This window comes from Amblyomma mixtum, chromosome 3 (genome assembly GCF_055824585.1).
Source record: "Amblyomma mixtum isolate Tamu chromosome 3, ASM5582458v1, whole genome shotgun sequence".
In the NCBI taxonomy this organism is placed as follows: Eukaryota; Metazoa; Arthropoda; class Arachnida; order Ixodida; family Ixodidae; genus Amblyomma; species Amblyomma mixtum.
The window spans coordinates 347,718,125-347,738,515 of record NC_143014.1 but is presented as its reverse complement, the minus strand read 5'-3'; the positions used below and the strand labels follow the sequence as shown (position 1 = coordinate 347,738,515).

Here is a 20,391-nt window from a genome sequence, read left to right as displayed (position 1 = left end):
TTGTGGTGGAGCACGTCTTTAGGGGGGGACAGGGGTCTTAAAACTTTTTTCTTTATTTTTGGACTAAATGCAATAAAACTTTGCACTGTTAATCAGTTTTTTATGCTGATTTCAAACATGTAGTTATTTTTCATATATGTCAATTGGTTGTCAAGATATACATTTTCAGTCCTTTGTTTGCAAGAACAATAGAAAAAAAAACACTGATCAGAAAACAGTTTTTAATGTGTGGCTAGATAGTCTACAGTACAAGCAATACAATATAGGAAGTACTTTTTCGATTAATCCTCTATTGGCTGTTTTACAGCCTCCTCAAGTTCAGTGTAGGGAAGACTGGTTGACGAGCAGTTTTATTTAGTGTGCACAATAAAATTATTGAGCAGAAATTGGGAAATCTGTTCCCAACATTGTATACTTTAATTATTCGTTCAAAATTTGACCCGTGGCTGCGACATCGTCCAGAAACTTTCGGTGCCAACGCTGATCTGACAGATTGGCGCCTCGCTTGTGGTCTGGTGCTCCTAGCATACGATATGGGCCGAGATCCACCAATCAGAGGAGCTGATTTTAGTCACGTGGGCTCAGCAACGAATGGAAGCACGCGCTGTGACTCTGTTTTGGGGCCACATTTCTCATCAACCAATGCGCAAAAAGCAGGCAACACGGTGGGAAATTAAAAACGAGAAATCGCTCTTTGATATGAGACCAAGATGGAGTCGCTCACGGCTGCGAAACGGACGCTGCGCTTTTTTTCAAAAACGCCGTTTTTCCACAACTTGATGCACGAATTCAGTTCGATTGCTCTTTGTAAAATGGAATTACAGAAAAAATACTGACTCAGGCAATGAATAAATTCGTAGATATGTAGAAGACCGACTGTAGATTTTGAAATGCTATTTTCAAAAAATAATTTTTTTCGCGATTTTCGGGCCCTGGAGCCCCCTGTCCCCCCTTAATTAGAAAGTATTTTTGGTAATAAAGAAGATAAATGGAACATGCTTCCGCTACTCACCCATTGGGCAGAATTGCGGTGGCTGACGAAATGGGTTCATTTTAAACTGAGGACAGTGCAGCATGCTATGGAAAGGAAAATGATTGGCGTCACGTTAAGGAACAGGAAGAAAGCAGAGTGGATCAAGCAACAAAAGCGAGTTGATGACACCCCGGCCGAAGTCAAGATGAAATTGGCTTGGGCAGGGTATTTAGTGCGAAGGCAAAATGATCTGATCAATGGTCGTTTGAAGTAACGGACAAAATTCCAAAAGCAGGCAAGCGTAACAGGAGGCGGCAGAAAGTTAAGTGTGTGGATGATTTGAAGTCTGCGGGGATAGGGTGGCCACAGATGGCACAGGGCAGGTTTATTTGAAAAGTAGGGAGAGGCGTTTTTCCTGCAGTGGGCGTAGGCTGATGATGATGTCAATACAACAGTCTGTATGATACGCTGACTGCAAGCATGTTTGGAATAATGACGTTTTCGGAAGGCTGAAAAAGTGAACCGCTTAGCAGCGTTCAACTAATGAGTACATGCCTGAGCTCTTGCGTATTGGTAATTTGGTAATTGTTTGGGACGAAAAGTACTGCAGGGGGCAAGATAGCATCTGTCTTCTGCTTGTGTTTTCATATCTTGTGCTATATACAGGGTGTTCAAAGTTAGACTTCACTGATTTTTTTTTTTAAATGTGAAATGCCATATGCTAATGCCACTTTTGTTCCTTGGTAATGTGGTCAGGCGGACACAAATTGGGGTAATAATTGTCTGCATAAATTTAGTAATTAGCTTAAAATCATTAATTACCTTTTTACTGCCTGATGTAAGCGTGCATATTTATATTGAGAACTTGGAGGCATTTGCTTTTCAGGGCTATTCCATTTTGAGAATTTTAGTAACACGCACGTGTGTGGTCACGTGGCTGCTTGACCGTCATGTACATCGTGGACTTCAACGGTGCTCATAACTATATCATGCGATAGTTCTTTCCTTTCTTGTTTTGGCTTGTAACCCTGATTGTCGAAAGCTTCACACGCCTACAGGCTCGTGTATTGTTATAGGGTGAACACGCGAGTGTGTAGCTACGCTGCGTAGAGAGCCAGTGCAACCAGTGCGGCCACATAACGAAGCAAACTGGTGCATGCGTAGTGGGGCATGGATGTGACCCTTGCTGTTGTCTGCCTCGTTCGCTCACATGCTGAGGTGAATGCTGTCGAGTCTAAAGCAGATAGTCACTTGGTAAGTTTCCAGAGTAGCGCGTTCCTTTTGCCCGTGCCACCGGGCTTGGTAGGAATATGACATCAGACACTATGCTTTGCAAGAAAATGCCGTAGAGCAGTGGGCTTGCAAAGCCTCTGGGCTTTCGTCTAAGATCCGTATACATGTGCAAGACGTTGCTTCAACGAGTTCCAAAAATGGTTGTTTCCCGTTTGTTCGGAGTGTCCGTTCACGTTACTTCCGAAGTTAGCTGTGCCAACTACACAGGAGTTTATTTTGCCACCCATAATAACGACGAAGTGAACGCCGATACGCAGGGAACAGAGATGCGATTTGAGTGCCGAGAACGTCAGTCAGGGCCAGCCATGAAGCTTCCAAATCTGGTGGCAGGAAGAGAAGATTATCGGTGCTGTGGAAACTTATCCATAGCAGACGATGCGAGACACCAGCTGGAGGTTGCTGTCCACATGCGCTACTTTGCTTCAACGAGCGGATTTACCGGAAGACTGCGGAGCGCTGCCACGCGCTCGCGTGTTCACATTAAGAATGTACGAGCCTGTCCGTGCACATTTCGATACAAAACAACGTATATTAGCAAGGGCGAGAAAAATAAGTGCGGGGGGACCTACATTGCTCCTCTGTCGTCTGTGAGGCGCATCGTGGTTCGTAAAGGTGTTGACGGCTGCAGCATCGCGGCGCTGCCTGCACCTTATGTGGTGCATATCAACCTTGCAGGTCCCATTCGTCGACTGCAGAAGATGGATACGAGCTCAAGCAAGTTCCCTTACTTGCCGCCATGCCGTTACACGTGGCCGTTTCCTCCACTGGAGGAATACGCAAGTAAGGAGATATTCGTTACTTTATCAGTTATAACCGTGGAATCTAAGAGAAAAGCGTAGAGATACTATAGCTCTATGCTGTCCCATATACCGCGCTTCAAAGGGGCCATTAATTATCCGCGATACCTTTCGTCATCCATCCATTCATGCGTAGCGTTGCTATCAGTGAGGCGTCTCCTGGCTAAGTTTCAATTTGATGAAATTTTATTTATCGCTCTCGACATCCGAATTTCGACGTGTTCCCCCCCGCTCTTTTTTAACCCAATATGTACTCGTTGTAGTGGAAATGTGTAACTTGTGGTGGAGCACGTCTTTAGGGGGGGACAGGGGTCTTAAAACTTTTTTCTTTATTTTTGGACTAAATGCAATAAAACTTTGCACTGTTAATCAGTTTTTTATGCTGATTTCAAACATGTAGTTATTTTTCATATATGTCAATTGGTTGTCAAGATGTACATTTTCAGTCCTTTGTTTGCAAGAACAATAGAAAAAAAAACACTGATCAGAAAACAGTTTTTAATGTGTGGCTAGATAGTCTACAGTACAAGCAATACAATATAGGAAGTACTTTTTCGATTAATCCTCTATTGGCTGTTTTACAGCCTCCTCAAGTTCAGTGTAGGGTAGACTGGTTGACGAGCAGTTTTATTTAGTGTGCACAATAAAATTATTGAGCAGAAATTGGGAAATCTGTTCCCAACATTGTATACTTTAATTATTCGTTCAAAATTTGACCCGTGGCTGCGACATCGTCCAGAAACTTTCGGTGCCAACGCTGATCTGACAGATTGGCGCCTCGCTTGTGGTCTGGTGCTCCTAGCATACGATATGGGCCGAGATCCACCAATCAGAGGAGCTGATTTTAGTCACGTGGGCTCAGCAACGAATGGAAGCGCGCGCTGTGACTCTGTTTTGGGGCCACATTTCTCATCAACCAATGCGCAAAAAGCAGGCAACACGGTGGGAAATTAAAAACGAGAAATCGCTCTTTGATATGAGACCAAGATGGAGTCGCTCACGGCTGCGAAACGGACGCTGCGCTTTTTTTCAAAAACGCCGTTTTTGCACAACTTGATGCACGAATTCAGTTCGATTGCTCTTTGTAAAATGGAATTACAGAAAAAATACTGACTCAGGCAACGAATAAATTCGTAGATATGTAGAAGACCGACTGTAGATTTTGAAATGCTATTTTCAAAAAATAATTTTTTTCGCGATTTTCGGGCCCTGGAGCCCCCTGTCCCCCCTTAATTAGAAAGTATTTTTGGTAATAAAGAAGATAAATGGAACATGCTTCCGCTACTCACCCATTGGGCAGAATTGCGGTGGCTGACGAAATGGGTTCATTTTAAACTGAGGACAGTGCAGCAAGCTATGGAAAGGAAAATGATTGGCGTCACGTTAAGGAACAGGAAGAAAGCAGAGTGGATCAAGCAACAAAAGCGAGTTGATGACACCCCGGCCGAAGTCAAGATGAAATTGGCTTGGGCAGGGTATATAGTGCGAAGGCAAAATGATCTGATCAATGGTCGTTTGAAGTAACGGACAAAATTCCAAAAGCAGGCAAGCGTAACAGGAGGCGGCAGAAAGTTAAGTGTGTGGATGATTTGAAGTCTGCGGGGATAGGGTGGCCACAGATGGCACAGGGCAGGTTTATTTGAAAAGTAGGGAGAGGCGTTTTTCCTGCAGTGGGCGTAGGCTGATGATGATGTCAATACAACAGTCTGTATGATACGCTGACTGCAAGCATGTTTGGAATAATGACGTTTTCGGAAGGCTGAAAAAGTGAACCGCTTAGCAGCGTTCAACTAATGAGTGCATGCCTGAGCTCTTGCGTATTGGTAATTTGGTAATTGTTTGGGACGAAAAGTACTGCAGGGGGCAAGATAGCATCTGTCTTCTGCTTGTGTTTTCATATCTTGTGCTATATACAGGGTGTTCAAAGTTAGACTTCACTGATTTTTTTTTTTAAATGTGAAATGCCATATGCTAATGCCACTTTTGTTCCTTGGTAATGTGGTCAGGCGGACACAAATTGGGGTAATAATTGTCTGCATAAATTTAGTAATTAGCTTAAAATCATTAATTACCTTTTTACTGCCTGATGTAAGCGTGCATATTTATATTGAGAACTTGGAGGCATTTGCTTTTCAGGGCTATTCCATTTTGAGAATTTTAGTAACACGCACGTGTGTGGTCACGTGGCTGCTTGACCGTCATGTACATCGTGGACTTCAACGGTGCTCATAACTATATCATGCGATAGTTCTTTCCTTTCTTGTTTTGGCTTGTAACCCTGATTGTCGAAAGCTTCACACGCCTACAGGCTCGTGTATTGTTATAGGGTGAACACGCGAGTGTGTAGCTACGCTGCGTAGAGAGCCAGTGCAACCAGTGCGGCCACATAACGAAGCAAACTGGTGCATGCGTAGTGGGGCATGGATGTGACCCTTGCTGTTGTCTGCCTCGTTCGCTCACATGCTGAGGTGAATGCTGTCGAGTCTAAAGCAGATAGTCACTGGGTAAGTTTCCAGAGTAGCGCGTTCCTTTTGCCCGTGCCACCGGGCTTGGTAGGAATATGACATCAGACACTATGCTTTGCAAGAAAATGCCGTAGAGCAGTGGGCTTGCAAAGCCTCTGGGCTTTCGTCTAAGATCCGTATACATGTGCAAGACGTTGCTTCAACGAGTTCCAAAAATGGTTGTTTCCCGTTTGTTCTGAGTGTCCGTTCACGTTACTTCCGAAGTTAGCTGTGCCAACTACACAGGAGTTTATTTTGCCACCCATAATAACGACGAAGTGAACGCCGATACGCAGGGAACAGAGATGCGATTTGAGTGCCGAGAACGTCAGTCAGGGCCAGCCATGAAGCTTCCAAATCTGGTGGCAGGAAGAGAAGATTATCGGTGCTGTGGAAACTTATCCATAGCAGACGATGCGAGACACCAGCTGGAGGTTGCTGTCCACATGCGCTACTTTGCTTCAACGAGCGGATTTACCGGAAGACTGCGGAGCGCTGCCACGCGCTCGCGTGTTCACATTAAGAATGTACGAGCCTGTCCGTGCACATTTCGATACAAAACAACGTATATTAGCAAGGGCGAGAAAAATAAGTGCGGGGGGACCTACATTGCTCCTCTGTCGTCTGTGAGGCGCATCGTGGTTCGTAAAGGTGTTGACGGCTGCAGCATCGCGGCGCTGCCTGCACCTTATGTGGTGCATATCAACCTTGCAGGTCCCATTCGTCGACTGCAGAAGATGGATACGAGCTCAAGCAAGTTCCCTTACTTGCCGCCATGCCGTTACACGTGGCCGTTTCCTCCGCTGGAGGAATACGCAAGTAAGGAGATATTCGTTACTTTATCAGTTATAACCGTGGAATCTAAGAGAAAAGCGTAGAGATACTATAGCTCTATGCTGTCCCATATACCGCGCTTCAAAGGGGCCATAAATTATCCGCGATACCTTTCGTCATCCATCCATTCATGCGTAGCGTTGCTATCAGTGAGGCGTCTCCTGGCTAAGTTTCAATTTGATGAAATTTTATTTATCGCTCTCGACATCCGAATTTCGACGTGTTCCCCCCCGCTCTTTTTTAACCCAATATGTACTCGTTGTAGTGGAAATGTGTAACTTGTGGTGGAGCACGTCTTTAGGGGGGGACAGGGGTCTTAAAACTTTTTTCTTTATTTTTGGACTAAATGCAATAAAACTTTGCACTGTTAATCAGTTTTTTATGCTGATTTCAAACATGTAGTTATTTTTCATATATGTCAATTGGTTGTCAAGATATACATTTTCAGTCCTTTGTTTGCAAGAACAATAGAAAAAAAACCACTGATCAGAAAACAGTTTTTAATGTGTGGCTAGATAGTCTACAGTACAAGCAATACAATATAGGAAGTACTTTTTCGATTAATCCTCTATTGGCTGTTTTACAGCCTCCTCAAGTTCAGTGTAGGGAAGACTGGTTGACGAGCAGTTTTATTTAGTGTGCACAATAAAATTATTGAGCAGAAATTGGGAAATCTGTTCCCAACATTGTATACTTTAATTATTCGTTCAAAATTTGACCCGTGGCTGCGACATCGTCCAGAAACTTTCGGTGCCAACGCTGATCTGACAGATTGGCGCCTCGCTTGTGGTCTGGTGCTCCTAGCATACGATATGGGCCGAGATCCACCAATCAGAGGAGCTGATTTTAGTCACGTGGGCTCAGCAACGAATGGAAGCGCGCGCTGTGACTCTGTTTTGGGGCCACATTTCTCATCAACCAATGCGCAAAAAGCAGGCAACACGGTGGGAAATTAAAAACGAGAAATCGCTCTTTGATATGAGACCAAGATGGAGTCGCTCACGGCTGCGAAACGGACGCTGCGCTTTTTTTCAAAAACGCCGTTTTTGCACAACTTGATGCACGAATTCAGTTCGATTGCTCTTTGTAAAATGGAATTACAGAAAAAATACTGACTCAGGCAACGAATAAATTCGTAGATATGTAGAAGACCGACTGTAGATTTTGAAATGCTATTTTCAAAAAATAATTTTTTTCGCGATTTTCGGGCCCTGGAGCCCCCTGTCCCCCCTTAATTAGAAAGTATTTTTGGTAATAAAGAAGATAAATGGAACATGCTTCCGCTACTCACCCATTGGGCAGAATTGCGGTGGCTGACGAAATGGGTTCATTTTAAACTGAGGACAGTGCAGCAAGCTATGGAAAGGAAAATGATTGGCGTCACGTTAAGGAACAGGAAGAAAGCAGAGTGGATCAAGCAACAAAAGCGAGTTGATGACACCCCGGCCGAAGTCAAGATGAAATTGGCTTGGGCAGGGTATATAGTGCGAAGGCAAAATGATCTGATCAATGGTCGTTTGAAGTAACGGACAAAATTCCAAAAGCAGGCAAGCGTAACAGGAGGCGGCAGAAAGTTAAGTGTGTGGATGATTTGAAGTCTGCGGGGATAGGGTGGCCACAGATGGCACAGGGCAGGTTTATTTGAAAAGTAGGGAGAGGCGTTTTTCCTGCAGTGGGCGTAGGCTGATGATGATGTCAATACAACAGTCTGTATGATACGCTGACTGCAAGCATGTTTGGAATAATGACGTTTTCGGAAGGCTGAAAAAGTGAACCGCTTAGCAGCGTTCAACTAATGAGTGCATGCCTGAGCTCTTGCGTATTGGTAATTTGGTAATTGTTTGGGACGAAAAGTACTGCAGGGGGCAAGATAGCATCTGTCTTCTGCTTGTGTTTTCATATCTTGTGCTATATACAGGGTGTTCAAAGTTAGACTTCACTGATTTTTTTTTTTAAATGTGAAATGCCATATGCTAATGCCACTTTTGTTCCTTGGTAATGTGGTCAGGCGGACACAAATTGGGGTAATAATTGTCTGCATAAATTTAGTAATTAGCTTAAAATCATTAATTACCTTTTTACTGCCTGATGTAAGCGTGCATATTTATATTGAGAACTTGGAGGCATTTGCTTTTCAGGGCTATTCCATTTTGAGAATTTTAGTAACACGCACGTGTGTGGTCACGTGGCTGCTTGACCGTCATGTACATCGTGGACTTCAACGGTGCTCATAACTATATCATGCGATAGTTCTTTCCTTTCTTGTTTTGGCTTGTAACCCTGATTGTCGAAAGCTTCACACGCCTACAGGCTCGTGTATTGTTATAGGGTGAACACGCGAGTGTGTAGCTACGCTGCGTAGAGAGCCAGTGCAACCAGTGCGGCCACATAACGAAGCAAACTGGTGCATGCGTAGTGGGGCATGGATGTGACCCTTGCTGTTGTCTGCCTCGTTCGCTCACATGCTGAGGTGAATGCTGTCGAGTCTAAAGCAGATAGTCACTGGGTAAGTTTCCAGAGTAGCGCGTTCCTTTTGCCCGTGCCACCGGGCTTGGTAGGAATATGACATCAGACACTATGCTTTGCAAGAAAATGCCGTAGAGCAGTGGGCTTGCAAAGCCTCTGGGCTTTCGTCTAAGATCCGTATACATGTGCAAGACGTTGCTTCAACGAGTTCCAAAAATGGTTGTTTCCCGTTTGTTCTGAGTGTCCGTTCACGTTACTTCCGAAGTTAGCTGTGCCAACTACACAGGAGTTTATTTTGCCACCCATAATAACGACGAAGTGAACGCCGATACGCAGGGAACAGAGATGCGATTTGAGTGCCGAGAACGTCAGTCAGGGCCAGCCATGAAGCTTCCAAATCTGGTGGCAGGAAGAGAAGATTATCGGTGCTGTGGAAACTTATCCATAGCAGACGATGCGAGACACCAGCTGGAGGTTGCTGTCCACATGCGCTACTTTGCTTCAACGAGCGGATTTACCGGAAGACTGCGGAGCGCTGCCACGCGCTCGCGTGTTCACATTAAGAATGTACGAGCCTGTCCGTGCACATTTCGATACAAAACAACGTATATTAGCAAGGGCGAGAAAAATAAGTGCGGGGGGACCTACATTGCTCCTCTGTCGTCTGTGAGGCGCATCGTGGTTCGTAAAGGTGTTGACGGCTGCAGCATCGCGGCGCTGCCTGCACCTTATGTGGTGCATATCAACCTTGCAGGTCCCATTCGTCGACTGCAGAAGATGGATACGAGCTCAAGCAAGTTCCCTTACTTGCCGCCATGCCGTTACACGTGGCCGTTTCCTCCGCTGGAGGAATACGCAAGTAAGGAGATATTCGTTACTTTATCAGTTATAACCGTGGAATCTAAGAGAAAAGCGTAGAGATACTATAGCTCTATGCTGTCCCATATACCGCGCTTCAAAGGGGCCATTAATTATCCGCGATACCTTTCGTCATCCATCCATTCATGCGTAGCGTTGCTATCAGTGAGGCGTCTCCTGGCTAAGTTTCAATTTGATGAAATTTTATTTATCGCTCTCGACATCCGAATTTCGACGTGTTCCCCCCCGCTCTTTTTTAACCCAATATGTACTCGTTGTAGTGGAAATGTGTAACTTGTGGTGGAGCACGTCTTTAGGGGGGGACAGGGGTCTTAAAACTTTTTTCTTTATTTTTGGACTAAATGCAATAAAACTTTGCACTGTTAATCAGTTTTTTATGCTGATTTCAAACATGTAGTTATTTTTCATATATGTCAATTGGTTGTCAAGATATACATTTTCAGTCCTTTGTTTGCAAGAACAATAGAAAAAAAACCACTGATCAGAAAACAGTTTTTAATGTGTGGCTAGATAGTCTACAGTACAAGCAATACAATATAGGAAGTACTTTTTCGATTAATCCTCTATTGGCTGTTTTACAGCCTCCTCAAGTTCAGTGTAGGGAAGACTGGTTGACGAGCAGTTTTATTTAGTGTGCACAATAAAATTATTGAGCAGAAATTGGGAAATCTGTTCCCAACATTGTATACTTTAATTATTCGTTCAAAATTTGACCCGTGGCTGCGACATCGTCCAGAAACTTTCGGTGCCAACGCTGATCTGACAGATTGGCGCCTCGCTTGTGGTCTGGTGCTCCTAGCATACGATATGGGCCGAGATCCACCAATCAGAGGAGCTGATTTTAGTCACGTGGGCTCAGCAACGAATGGAAGCGCGCGCTGTGACTCTGTTTTGGGGCCACATTTCTCATCAACCAATGCGCAAAAAGCAGGCAACACGGTGGGAAATTAAAAACGAGAAATCGCTCTTTGATATGAGACCAAGATGGAGTCGCTCACGGCTGCGAAACGGACGCTGCGCTTTTTTTCAAAAATGCCGTTTTTGCACAACTTGATGCACGAATTCAGCTCGATTGCTCTTTGTAAAATGGAATTACAGAAAAATACTGACTCAGGCAACGAATAAATTCGTAGGTATGTAGAAGACCGACTGTAGATTTTGAAATGCTATTTTCAAAAAATAATTTTTTTTCGCGATTTTCGGGCCCTGGAGCCCCCTGTCCCCCCTTAATTAGAAAGTATTTTTGGTAATAAAGAAGATAAATGGAACATGCTTCCGCTACTCACCCATTGGGCAGAATTGCGGTGGCTGACGAAATGGGTTCATTTTAAACTGAGGACAGTGCAGCAAGCTATGGAAAGGAAAATGATTGGCGTCACGTTAAGGAACAGGAAGAAAGCAGAGTGGATCAAGCAACAAAAGCGAGTTAATGACACCCCGGCCGAAGTCAAGATGAAATTGGCTTGTGCAGGGTATTTAGTGCGAAGGCAAAATGATCTGATCAATGGTCGTTTGAAGTAACGGACAAAATTCCAAAAGCAGGCAAGCGTAACAGGAGGCGGCAGAAAGTTAAGTGTGTGGATGATTTGAAGTCTGCGGGGATAGGGTGGCCACAGATGGCACAGGGCAGGTTTATTTTAAAAGTAGGGAGAGGCGTTTTTCCTGCAGTGGGCGTAGGCTGATGATGATGTCAATACAACAGTCTGTATGACTGTATGATACGCTGACTGCAAGCATGTTTGGTATAATGACGTTTTCGGAAGGCTGAAAAAGTGAACCGCTTAGCAGCGTTCAACTAATGAGTACATGCCTGAGCTCTTGCGTATTGGTAATTTGGTAATTGTTTGGGACGAAAAGTACGGCAGGGGGCAAGATAGCATCTGTCTTCTGCTTGTGTTTTCATATCTTGTGCTATATACAGGGTGTTCAAAGTTAGACTTCACTGATTTTTTTTTTTAAATGTGAAATGCCATATGCTAATGCCACTTTTGTTCCTTGGTAATGTGGCCAGGCGGACACAATTTGGGGTAATAATTGTCTGCATAAATTTAGTAATTAGCTTAAAATCATTAATTACCTTTTTACTGCCTGATGTAAGCGTGCATATTTATATTGAGAACTTGGAGGCATTTGCTTTTCAGGGCTATTCCATTTTGAGAATTTTAGTAACACGCACGTGTGTGGTCACGTGGCTGCTTGACCGTCATGTACATCGTGGACTTCAACGGTGCTCATAACTATATCATGCGATAGTTCTTTCCTTTCTTGTTTTGGCTTGTAACCCTGATTGTCGAAAGCTTCACACGCCTACAGGCTCGTGTATTGTTACAGTCGAACCCGGATATATCGAATTCGAAGGGGATCGGAAAATAGTTCGATATAGCGAAAATTCGATATACAGATATAGGCTAAAACTGCACTCCCGATCATAACAAATTGTGGCTTACCGTTTGGAACAGCCGCGAATCACATAGTATGGGCACGCAATGTGAAAGCGCTTTATTTCGCGGAAAAAAAATCACTAATTTTGGGCTGCTTTTTCCCCTGGGAAACGAAGTTCAAAACACTGGCCTCGATCTTCTCGAGACTGTCCAGGTGCGAGAGCACAGTGCCTTCCATTTCGCCGCAACAGCGCCGAATCAGGCTAACGCTGACGGCAGCTCAGTGGCTGCGCACGGACGCGTTTCTTCGACAACACAGTTGCCCTCGTCGTCGCTGGAGTCGGCGTCTTGAACGCCAGCTACCGCTTGAAGTTCGCTGTCAGCGTTAAAGTCCTCAACAGTCACTTCGGACGGAACGGCGCCGAGAAAATTGGACAAGTCGCGAAACGCGTCGTCCAAGCACTCATCGTCATTTAAATCTTCCGGGCATTCATCTCCGGCCACTTCAAGGCCTGCCTTGCCAAAACAGTTGGCTACTGGGGCCTGCTTCACGTCGCGCATTGAAACACAGGCACACACACAAAAAAAAAACACGCGCGGCGCAGATGGAGCGATAAGAGCGAAGCCTATGCGAGCGGCAGTCAACGTGACTGCGAAGGAACGACAGAGGGAAAAGAAAGATCAGGGAGAAAGATAGGCGCTCTGGGCTTCGTTTTTTTTTTTTTTTTTTTTTCTGAGCTCTCTCTTTTCCCCAGACCCACGATGTGCCCACGAGCGACCGTTTTCTCTCTCTCTCTCTTTCCCCAATAAGCGTGGCTTAGAACCTTCGCCGCGCGTCTCGAGGGTGTTGCTCCATGCCGCACTCTCTCTTCGCTGAGCTCCAATGACCTTGACGGAGCTAACGGAGCACATGCCGGCGGTACAGGAGGAGGGGGAAAGCTCGCGCCGGTGGGGCGCAAAAACGGGGAACAAAAAAAAACGGGGGCCCTGCGCCTGCTGACTGACTGCGGAAATGTTCTCCGCTGAGGCGGCTGAGGACCGGACAGGAATGTCTTTGGGGAAAGCGCGCCTGCCAGGGGCGCGGCGCGGCGTTCGATATATCCAATGTCCGGCGAAAATGGAATTCGATATACAACGCAACTGTCCTATACTTTTACATAGTATTTTCAAGGGGGTAATCTGTGTGTTCGATATAGCCAATAATTCGAAATATGCGGGTTCGATATATCCGGGTTCGACTGTATAGGGTGAACACGCGAGTGTGTAGCTACGCTGCGTAGAGAGCCAGTGCAACCAGTGCGGCCACATAACGAAGCAAACTGGTGCATGCGTAGTGGGGCATGGATGTGACCCTTGCTGTTGTCTGCCTCGTTCGCTCACATGCTGAGGTGAATGCTGTCGAGTCTAAAGCAGATAGTCACTGGGTAAGTTTCCAGAGTAGCGCGTTCCTTTTGCCCGTGCCACCGGGCTTGGTAGGAATATGACATCAGACACTATGCTTTGCAAGAAAATGCCGTAGAGCAGTGGGCTTGCAAAGCCTCTGGGCTTTCGTCTAAGATCCGTATACATGTGCAAGACGTTGCTTCAACGAGTTCCAAAAATGGTTGTTTCCCGTTTGTTCTGAGTGTCCGTTCACGTTACTTCCGAAGTTAGCTGTGCCAACTACACAGGAGTTTATTTTGCCACCCATAATAACGACGAAGTGAACGCCGATACGCAGGGAACAGAGATGCGATTTGAGTGCCGAGAACGTCAGTCAGGGCCAGCCATGAAGCTTCCAAATCTGGTGGCAGGAAGAGAAGATTATCGGTGCTGTGGAAACTTATCCATAGCAGACGATGCGAGACACCAGCTGGAGGTTGCTGTCCACATGCGCTACTTTGCTTCAACGAGCGGATTTACCGGAAGACTGCGGAGCGCTGCCACGCGCTCGCGTGTTCACATTAAGAATGTACGAGCCTGTCCGTGCACATTTCGATACAAAACAACGTATATTAGCAAGGGCGAGAAAAATAAGTGCGGGGGGACCTACATTGCTCCTCTGTCGTCTGTGAGGCGCATCGTGGTTCGTAAAGGTGTTGACGGCTGCAGCATCGCGGCGCTGCCTGCACCTTATGTGGTGCATATCAACCTTGCAGGTCCCATTCGTCGACTGCAGAAGATGGATACGAGCTCAAGCAAGTTCCCTTACTTGCCGCCATGCCGTTACACGTGGCCGTTTCCTCCACTGGAGGAATACGCAAGTAAGGAGATATTCGTTACTTTATCAGTTATAACCGTGGAATCTAAGAGAAAAGCGTAGAGATACTATAGCTCTATGCTGTCCCATATACCGCGCTTCAAAGGGGCCATTAATTATCCGCGATACCTTTCGTCATCCATCCATTCATGCGTAGCGTTGCTATCAGTGAGGCGTCTCCTGGCTAAGTTTCAATTTGATGAAATTTTATTTATCGCTCTCGACATCCGAATTTCGACGTGTTCCCCCCCGCTCTTTTTTAACCCAATATGTACTCGTTGTAGTGGAAATGTGTAACTTGTGGTGGAGCACGTCTTTAGGGGGGGGACAGGGGTCTTAAAACTTTTTTCTTTATTTTTGGACTAAATGCAATAAAACTTTGCACTGTTAATCAGTTTTTTATGCTGATTTCAAACATGTAGTTATTTTTCATATATGTCAATTGGTTGTCAAGATATACATTTTCAGTCCTTTGTTTGCAAGAACAATAGAAAAAAAACCACTGATCAGAAAACAGTTTTTAATGTGTGGCTAGATAGTCTACAGTACAAGCAATACAATATAGGAAGTACTTTTTCGATTAATCCTCTATTGGCTGTTTTACAGCCTCCTCAAGTTCAGTGTAGGGACGACTGGTTGACGAGCAGTTTTATTTAGTGTGCACAATAAAATTATTGAGCAGAAATTGGGAAATCTGTTCCCAACATTGTATACTTTAATTATTCGTTCAAAATTTGACCCGTGGCTGCGACATCGTCCAGAAACTTTCGGTGCCAACGCTGATCTGACAGATTGGCGCCTCGCTTGTGGTCTGGTGCTCCTAGCATACGATATGGGCCGAGATCCACCAATCAGAGGAGCTGATTTTAGTCACGTGGGCTCAGCAACGAATGGAAGCGCGCGCTGTGACTCTGTTTTGGGGCCACATTTCTCATCAAACAATGCGCAAAAAGCAGGCAACACGGTGGGAAATTAAAAACGAGAAATCGCTCTTTGATATGAGACCAAGATGGAGTCGCTCACGGCTGCGAAACGGACGCTGCGCTTTTTTTCAAAAATGCCGTTTTTGCACAACTTGATGCACGAATTCAGCTCGATTGCTCTTTGTAAAATGGAATTACAGAAAAATACTGACTCAGGCAACGAATAAATTCGTAGGTATGTAGAAGACCGACTGTAGATTTTGAAATGCTATTTTCAAAAAATAATTTTTTTTCGCGATTTTCGGGCCCTGGAGCCCCCTGTCCCCCCTTAATTAGAAAGTATTTTTGGTAATAAAGAAGATAAATGGAACATGCTTCCGCTACTCACCCATTGGGCAGAATTGCGGTGGCTGACGAAATGGGTTCATTTTAAACTGAGGACAGTGCAGCAAGCTATGGAAAGGAAAATGATTGGCGTCACGTTAAGGAACAGGAAGAAAGCAGAGTGGATCAAGCAACAAAAGCGAGTTGATGACACCCCGGCCGAAGTCAAGATGAAATTGGCTTGGGCAGGGTATTTAGTGCGAAGGCAAAATGATCTGATCAATGGTCGTTTGAAGTAACGGACAAAATTCCAAAAGCAGGCAAGCGTAACAGGAGGCGGCAGAAAGTTAAGTGTGTGGATGATTTGAAGTCTGCGGGGATAGGGTGGCCACACATGGCACAGGGCAGGTTTATTTGAAAAGTAGGGAGAGGCGTTTTTCCTGCAGTGGGCGTAGGCTGATGATGATGTCAATACAACAGTCTGTATGATACGCTGACTGCAAGCATGTTTGGTATAATGACGTTTTCGGAAGGCTGAAAAAGTGAACCGCTTAGCAGCGTTCAACTAATGAGTACATGCCTGAGCTCTTGCGTATTGGTAATTTGGTAATTGTTTGGGACGAAAAGTACGGCAGGGGGCAAGATAGCATCTGTCTTCTGCTTGTGTTTTCATATCTTGTGCTATATACAGGGTGTTCAAAGTTAGACTTCACTGATTTTTTTTTTTAAATGTGAAATGCCATATGCTAATGCCACTTTTGTTCCTTGGTAATGTGGCCAGGCGGACACAATTTGGGGTAATAATTGTCTGCATAAATTTAGTAATTAGCTTAAAATCATTAATTACCTTTTTACTGCCTGATGTAAGCGTGCATATTTATATTGAGAACTTGGAGGCATTTGCTTTTCAGGGCTATTCCATTTTGAGAATTTTAGTAACACGCACGTGTGTGGTCACGTGGCTGCTTGACCGTCATGTACATCGTGGACTTCAACGGTGCTCATAACTATATCATGCGATAGTTCTTTCCTTTCTTGTTTTGGCTTGTAACCCTGATTGTCGAAAGCTTCACACGCCTACAGGCTCGTGTATTGTTATAGGGTGAACACACGAGTGTGTAGCTACGCTGCGTAGAGAGCCAGTGCAACCAGTGCGGCCACATAACGAAGCAAACTGGTGCATGCGTAGTGGGGCATGGATGTGACCCTTGCTGTTGTCTGCCTCGTTCGCTCACATGCTGAGGTGAATGCTGTCGAGTCTAAAGCAGATAGTCACTGGGTAAGTTTCCAGAGTAGCGCGTTCCTTTTGCCCGTGCCACCGGGCTTGGTAGGAATATGACATCAGACACTATGCTTTGCAAGAAAATGCCGTAGAGCAGTGGGCTTGCAAAGCCTCTGGGCTTTCGTCTAAGATCCGTATACATGTGCAAGACGTTGCTTCAACGAGTTCCAAAAATGGTTGTTTCCCGTTTGTTCTGAGTGTCCGTTCACGTTACTTCCGAAGTTAGCTGTGCCAACTACACAGGAGTTTATTTTGCCACCCATAATAACGACGAAGTGAACGCCGATACGCAGGGAACAGAGATGCGATTTGAGTGCCGAGAACGTCAGTCAGGGCCAGCCATGAAGCTTCCAAATCTGGTGGCAGGAAGAGAAGATTATCGGTGCTGTGGAAACTTATCCATAGCAGACGATGCGAGACACCAGCTGGAGGTTGCTGTCCACATGCGCTACTTTGCTTCAACGAGCGGATTTACCGGAAGACTGCGGAGCGCTGCCACGCGCTCGCGTGTTCACATTAAGAATGTACGAGCCTGTCCGTGCACATTTCGATACAAAACAACGTATATTAGCAAGGGCGAGAAAAATAAGTGCGGGGGGACCTACATTGCTCCTCTGTCGTCTGTGAGGCGCATCGTGGTTCGTAAAGGTGTTGACGGCTGCAGCATCGCGGCGCTGCCTGCACCTTATGTGGTGCATATCAACCTTGCAGGTCCCATTCGTCGACTGCAGAAGATGGATACGAGCTCAAGCAAGTTCCCTTACTTGCCGCCATGCCGTTACACGTGGCCGTTTCCTCCACTGGAGGAATACGCAAGTAAGGAGATATTCGTTACTTTATCAGTTATAACCGTGGAATCTAAGAGAAAAGCGTAGAGATACTATAGCTCTATGCTGTCCCATATACCGCGCTTCAAAGGGGCCATTAATTATCCGCGATACCTTTCGTCATCCATCCATTCATGCGTAGCGTTGCTATCAGTGAGGCGTCTCCTGGCTAAGTTTCAATTTGATGAAATTTTATTTATCGCTCTCGACATCCGAATTTCGACGTGTTCCCCCCCGCTCTTTTTTAACCCAATATGTACTCGTCGTAGTGGAAATGTGTAACTTGTGGTGGAGCACGTCTTTAGGGGGGGACAGGGGTCTTAAAACTTTTTTCTTTATTTTTGGACTAAATGCAATAAAACTTTGCACTGTTAATCAGTTTTTTATGCTGATTTCAAACATGTAGTTATTTTTCATATATGTCAATTGTTTGTCAAGATATACATTTTCAGTCCTGTGTTTGCAAGAACAATAGAAAAAAAACCACTGATCAGAAAACAGTTTTTAATGTGTGGCTAGATAGTCTACAGTACGAGCAATACAATATAGGAAGTACTTTTTCGATTAATCCTCTATTGGCTGTTTTACAGCCTCCTCAAGTTCAGTGTAGGGAAGACTGGTTGACGAGCAGTTTTATTTAGTGTGCACAATAAAATTATTGAGCAGAAATTGGGAAATCTGTTCCCAACATTGTATACTTTAATTATTCGTTCAAAATTTGACCCGTGGCTGCGACATCGTCCAGAAACTTTCGGTGCCAACGCTGATCTGACAGATTGGCGCCTCGCTTGTGGTCTGGTGCTCCTAGCATACGATATGGGCCGAGATCCACCAATCAGAGGAGCTGATTTTAGTCACGTGGGCTCAGCAACGAATGGAAGCGCGCGCTGTGACTCTGTTTTGGGGCCACATTTCTCATCAAACAATGCGCAAAAAGCAGGCAACACGGTGGGAAATTAAAAACGAGAAATCGCTCTTTGATATGAGACCAAGATGGAGTCGCTCACGGCTGCAAAACGGACGCTGCGCTTTTTTTCAAAAATGCCGTTTTTGCACAACTTGATGCACGAATTCAGCTCGATTGCTCTTTGTAAAATGGAATTACAGAAAAATACTGACTCAGGCAACGAATAAATTCGTAGGTATGTAGAAGACCGACTGTAGATTTTGAAATGCTATTTTCAAAAAATAATTTTTTTTCGCGATTTTCGGGCCCTGGAGCCCCCTGTCCCCCCTTAATTAGAAAGTATTTTTGGTAATAAAGAAGATAAATGGAACATGCTTCCGCTACTCACCCATTGGGCAGAATTGCGGTGGCTGACGAAATGGGTTCATTTTAAACTGAGGACAGTGCAGCAAGCTATGGAAAGGAAAATGATTGGCGTCACGTTAAGGAACAGGAAGAAAGCAGAGTGGATCAAGCAACAAAAGCGAGTTAATGACACCCCGGCCGAAGTCAAGATGAAATTGGCTTGTGCAGGGTATTTAGTGCGAAGGCAAAATGATCTGATCAATGGTCGTTTGAAGTAACGGACAAAATTCCAAAAGCAGGCAAGCGTAACAGGAGGCGGCAGAAAGTTAAGTGTGTGGATGATTTGAAGTCTGCGGGGATAGGGTGGCCACAGATGGCACAGGGCAGGTTTATTTTAAAAGTAGGGAGAGGCGTTTTTCCTGCAGTGGGCGTAGGCTGATGATGATGTCAATACAACAGTCTGTATGACTGTATGATACGCTGACTGCAAGCATGTTTGGTATAATGACGTTTTCGGAAGGCTGAAAAAGTGAACCGCTTAGCAGCGTTCAACTAATGAGTACATGCCTGAGCTCTTGCGTATTGGTAATTTGGTAATTGTTTGGGACGAAAAGTACGGCAGGGGGCAAGGTAGCATCTGTCTTCTGCTTGTGTTTTCATATCTTGTGCTATATACAGGGTGTTCAAAGTTAGACTTCACTGATTTTTTTTTTAAAATGTGAAATGCCATATGCTAATGCCACTTTTGTTCCTTGGTAATGTGGCCAGGCGGACACAATTTGGGGTAATAATTGTCTGCATAAATTTAGTAATTAGCTTAAAATCATTAATTACCTTTTTACTGCCTGATGTAAGCGTGCATATTTATATTGAGAACTTGGAGGCATTTGCTTTTCAGGGCTATTCCATTTTGAGAATTTTAGTAACACGCACGTGTGTGGTCACGTGGCTGCTTGACCGTCATGTACATCGTGGACTTCAACGGTGCTCATAACTATATCATGCGATAGTTCTTTCCTTTCTTGTTTTGGCTTGTAACCCTGATTGTCGAAAGCTTCACACGCTTACAGGCTCGTGTATTGTTATAGGGTGAACACGCGAGTGTGTAGCTACGCTGCGTAGAGAGCCAGTGCAACCAGTGCGGCCACATAACGAAGCAAACTGGTGCATGCGTAGTGGGGCATGGATGTGACCCTTGCTGTTGTCTGCCTCGTTCGCTCACATGCTGAGGTGAATGCTGTCGAGTCTAAAGCAGATAGTCACTGGGTAAGTTTCCAGAGTAGCGCGTTCCTTTTGCCCGTGCCACCGGGCTTGGTAGGAATATGACATCAGACACTATGCTTTGCAAGAAAATGCCGTAGAGCAGTGGGCTTGCAAAGCCTCTGGGCTTTCGTCTAAGATCCGTATACATGTGCAA

The 20,391-nt window shown here is 45.1% G+C and overlaps 1 protein-coding gene across 10 annotated transcripts in view; it reads left to right on the top strand.

Annotated features, from left to right (window-relative positions):
- LOC149356282 (uncharacterized) overlaps window positions 1-20,391 on the top strand; it is a 104,546-nt gene that overhangs the window by 62,176 nt on the left and 21,979 nt on the right. For all 10 annotated transcript variants that reach the window (XM_089584156.1, XM_089584155.1, XM_089584152.1 and 7 more), the window contains 5 exons: window positions 2,942-3,046; window positions 6,282-6,386; window positions 9,622-9,726; window positions 14,266-14,370; window positions 17,607-17,711. In XM_089584156.1, the coding sequence (XP_089440282.1) occupies window positions 2,942-3,046; window positions 6,282-6,386; window positions 9,622-9,726; window positions 14,266-14,370; window positions 17,607-17,711 (525 nt within the window). The remainder of the gene's footprint in view (window positions 1-2,941; window positions 3,047-6,281; window positions 6,387-9,621; window positions 9,727-14,265; window positions 14,371-17,606; window positions 17,712-20,391) is intronic.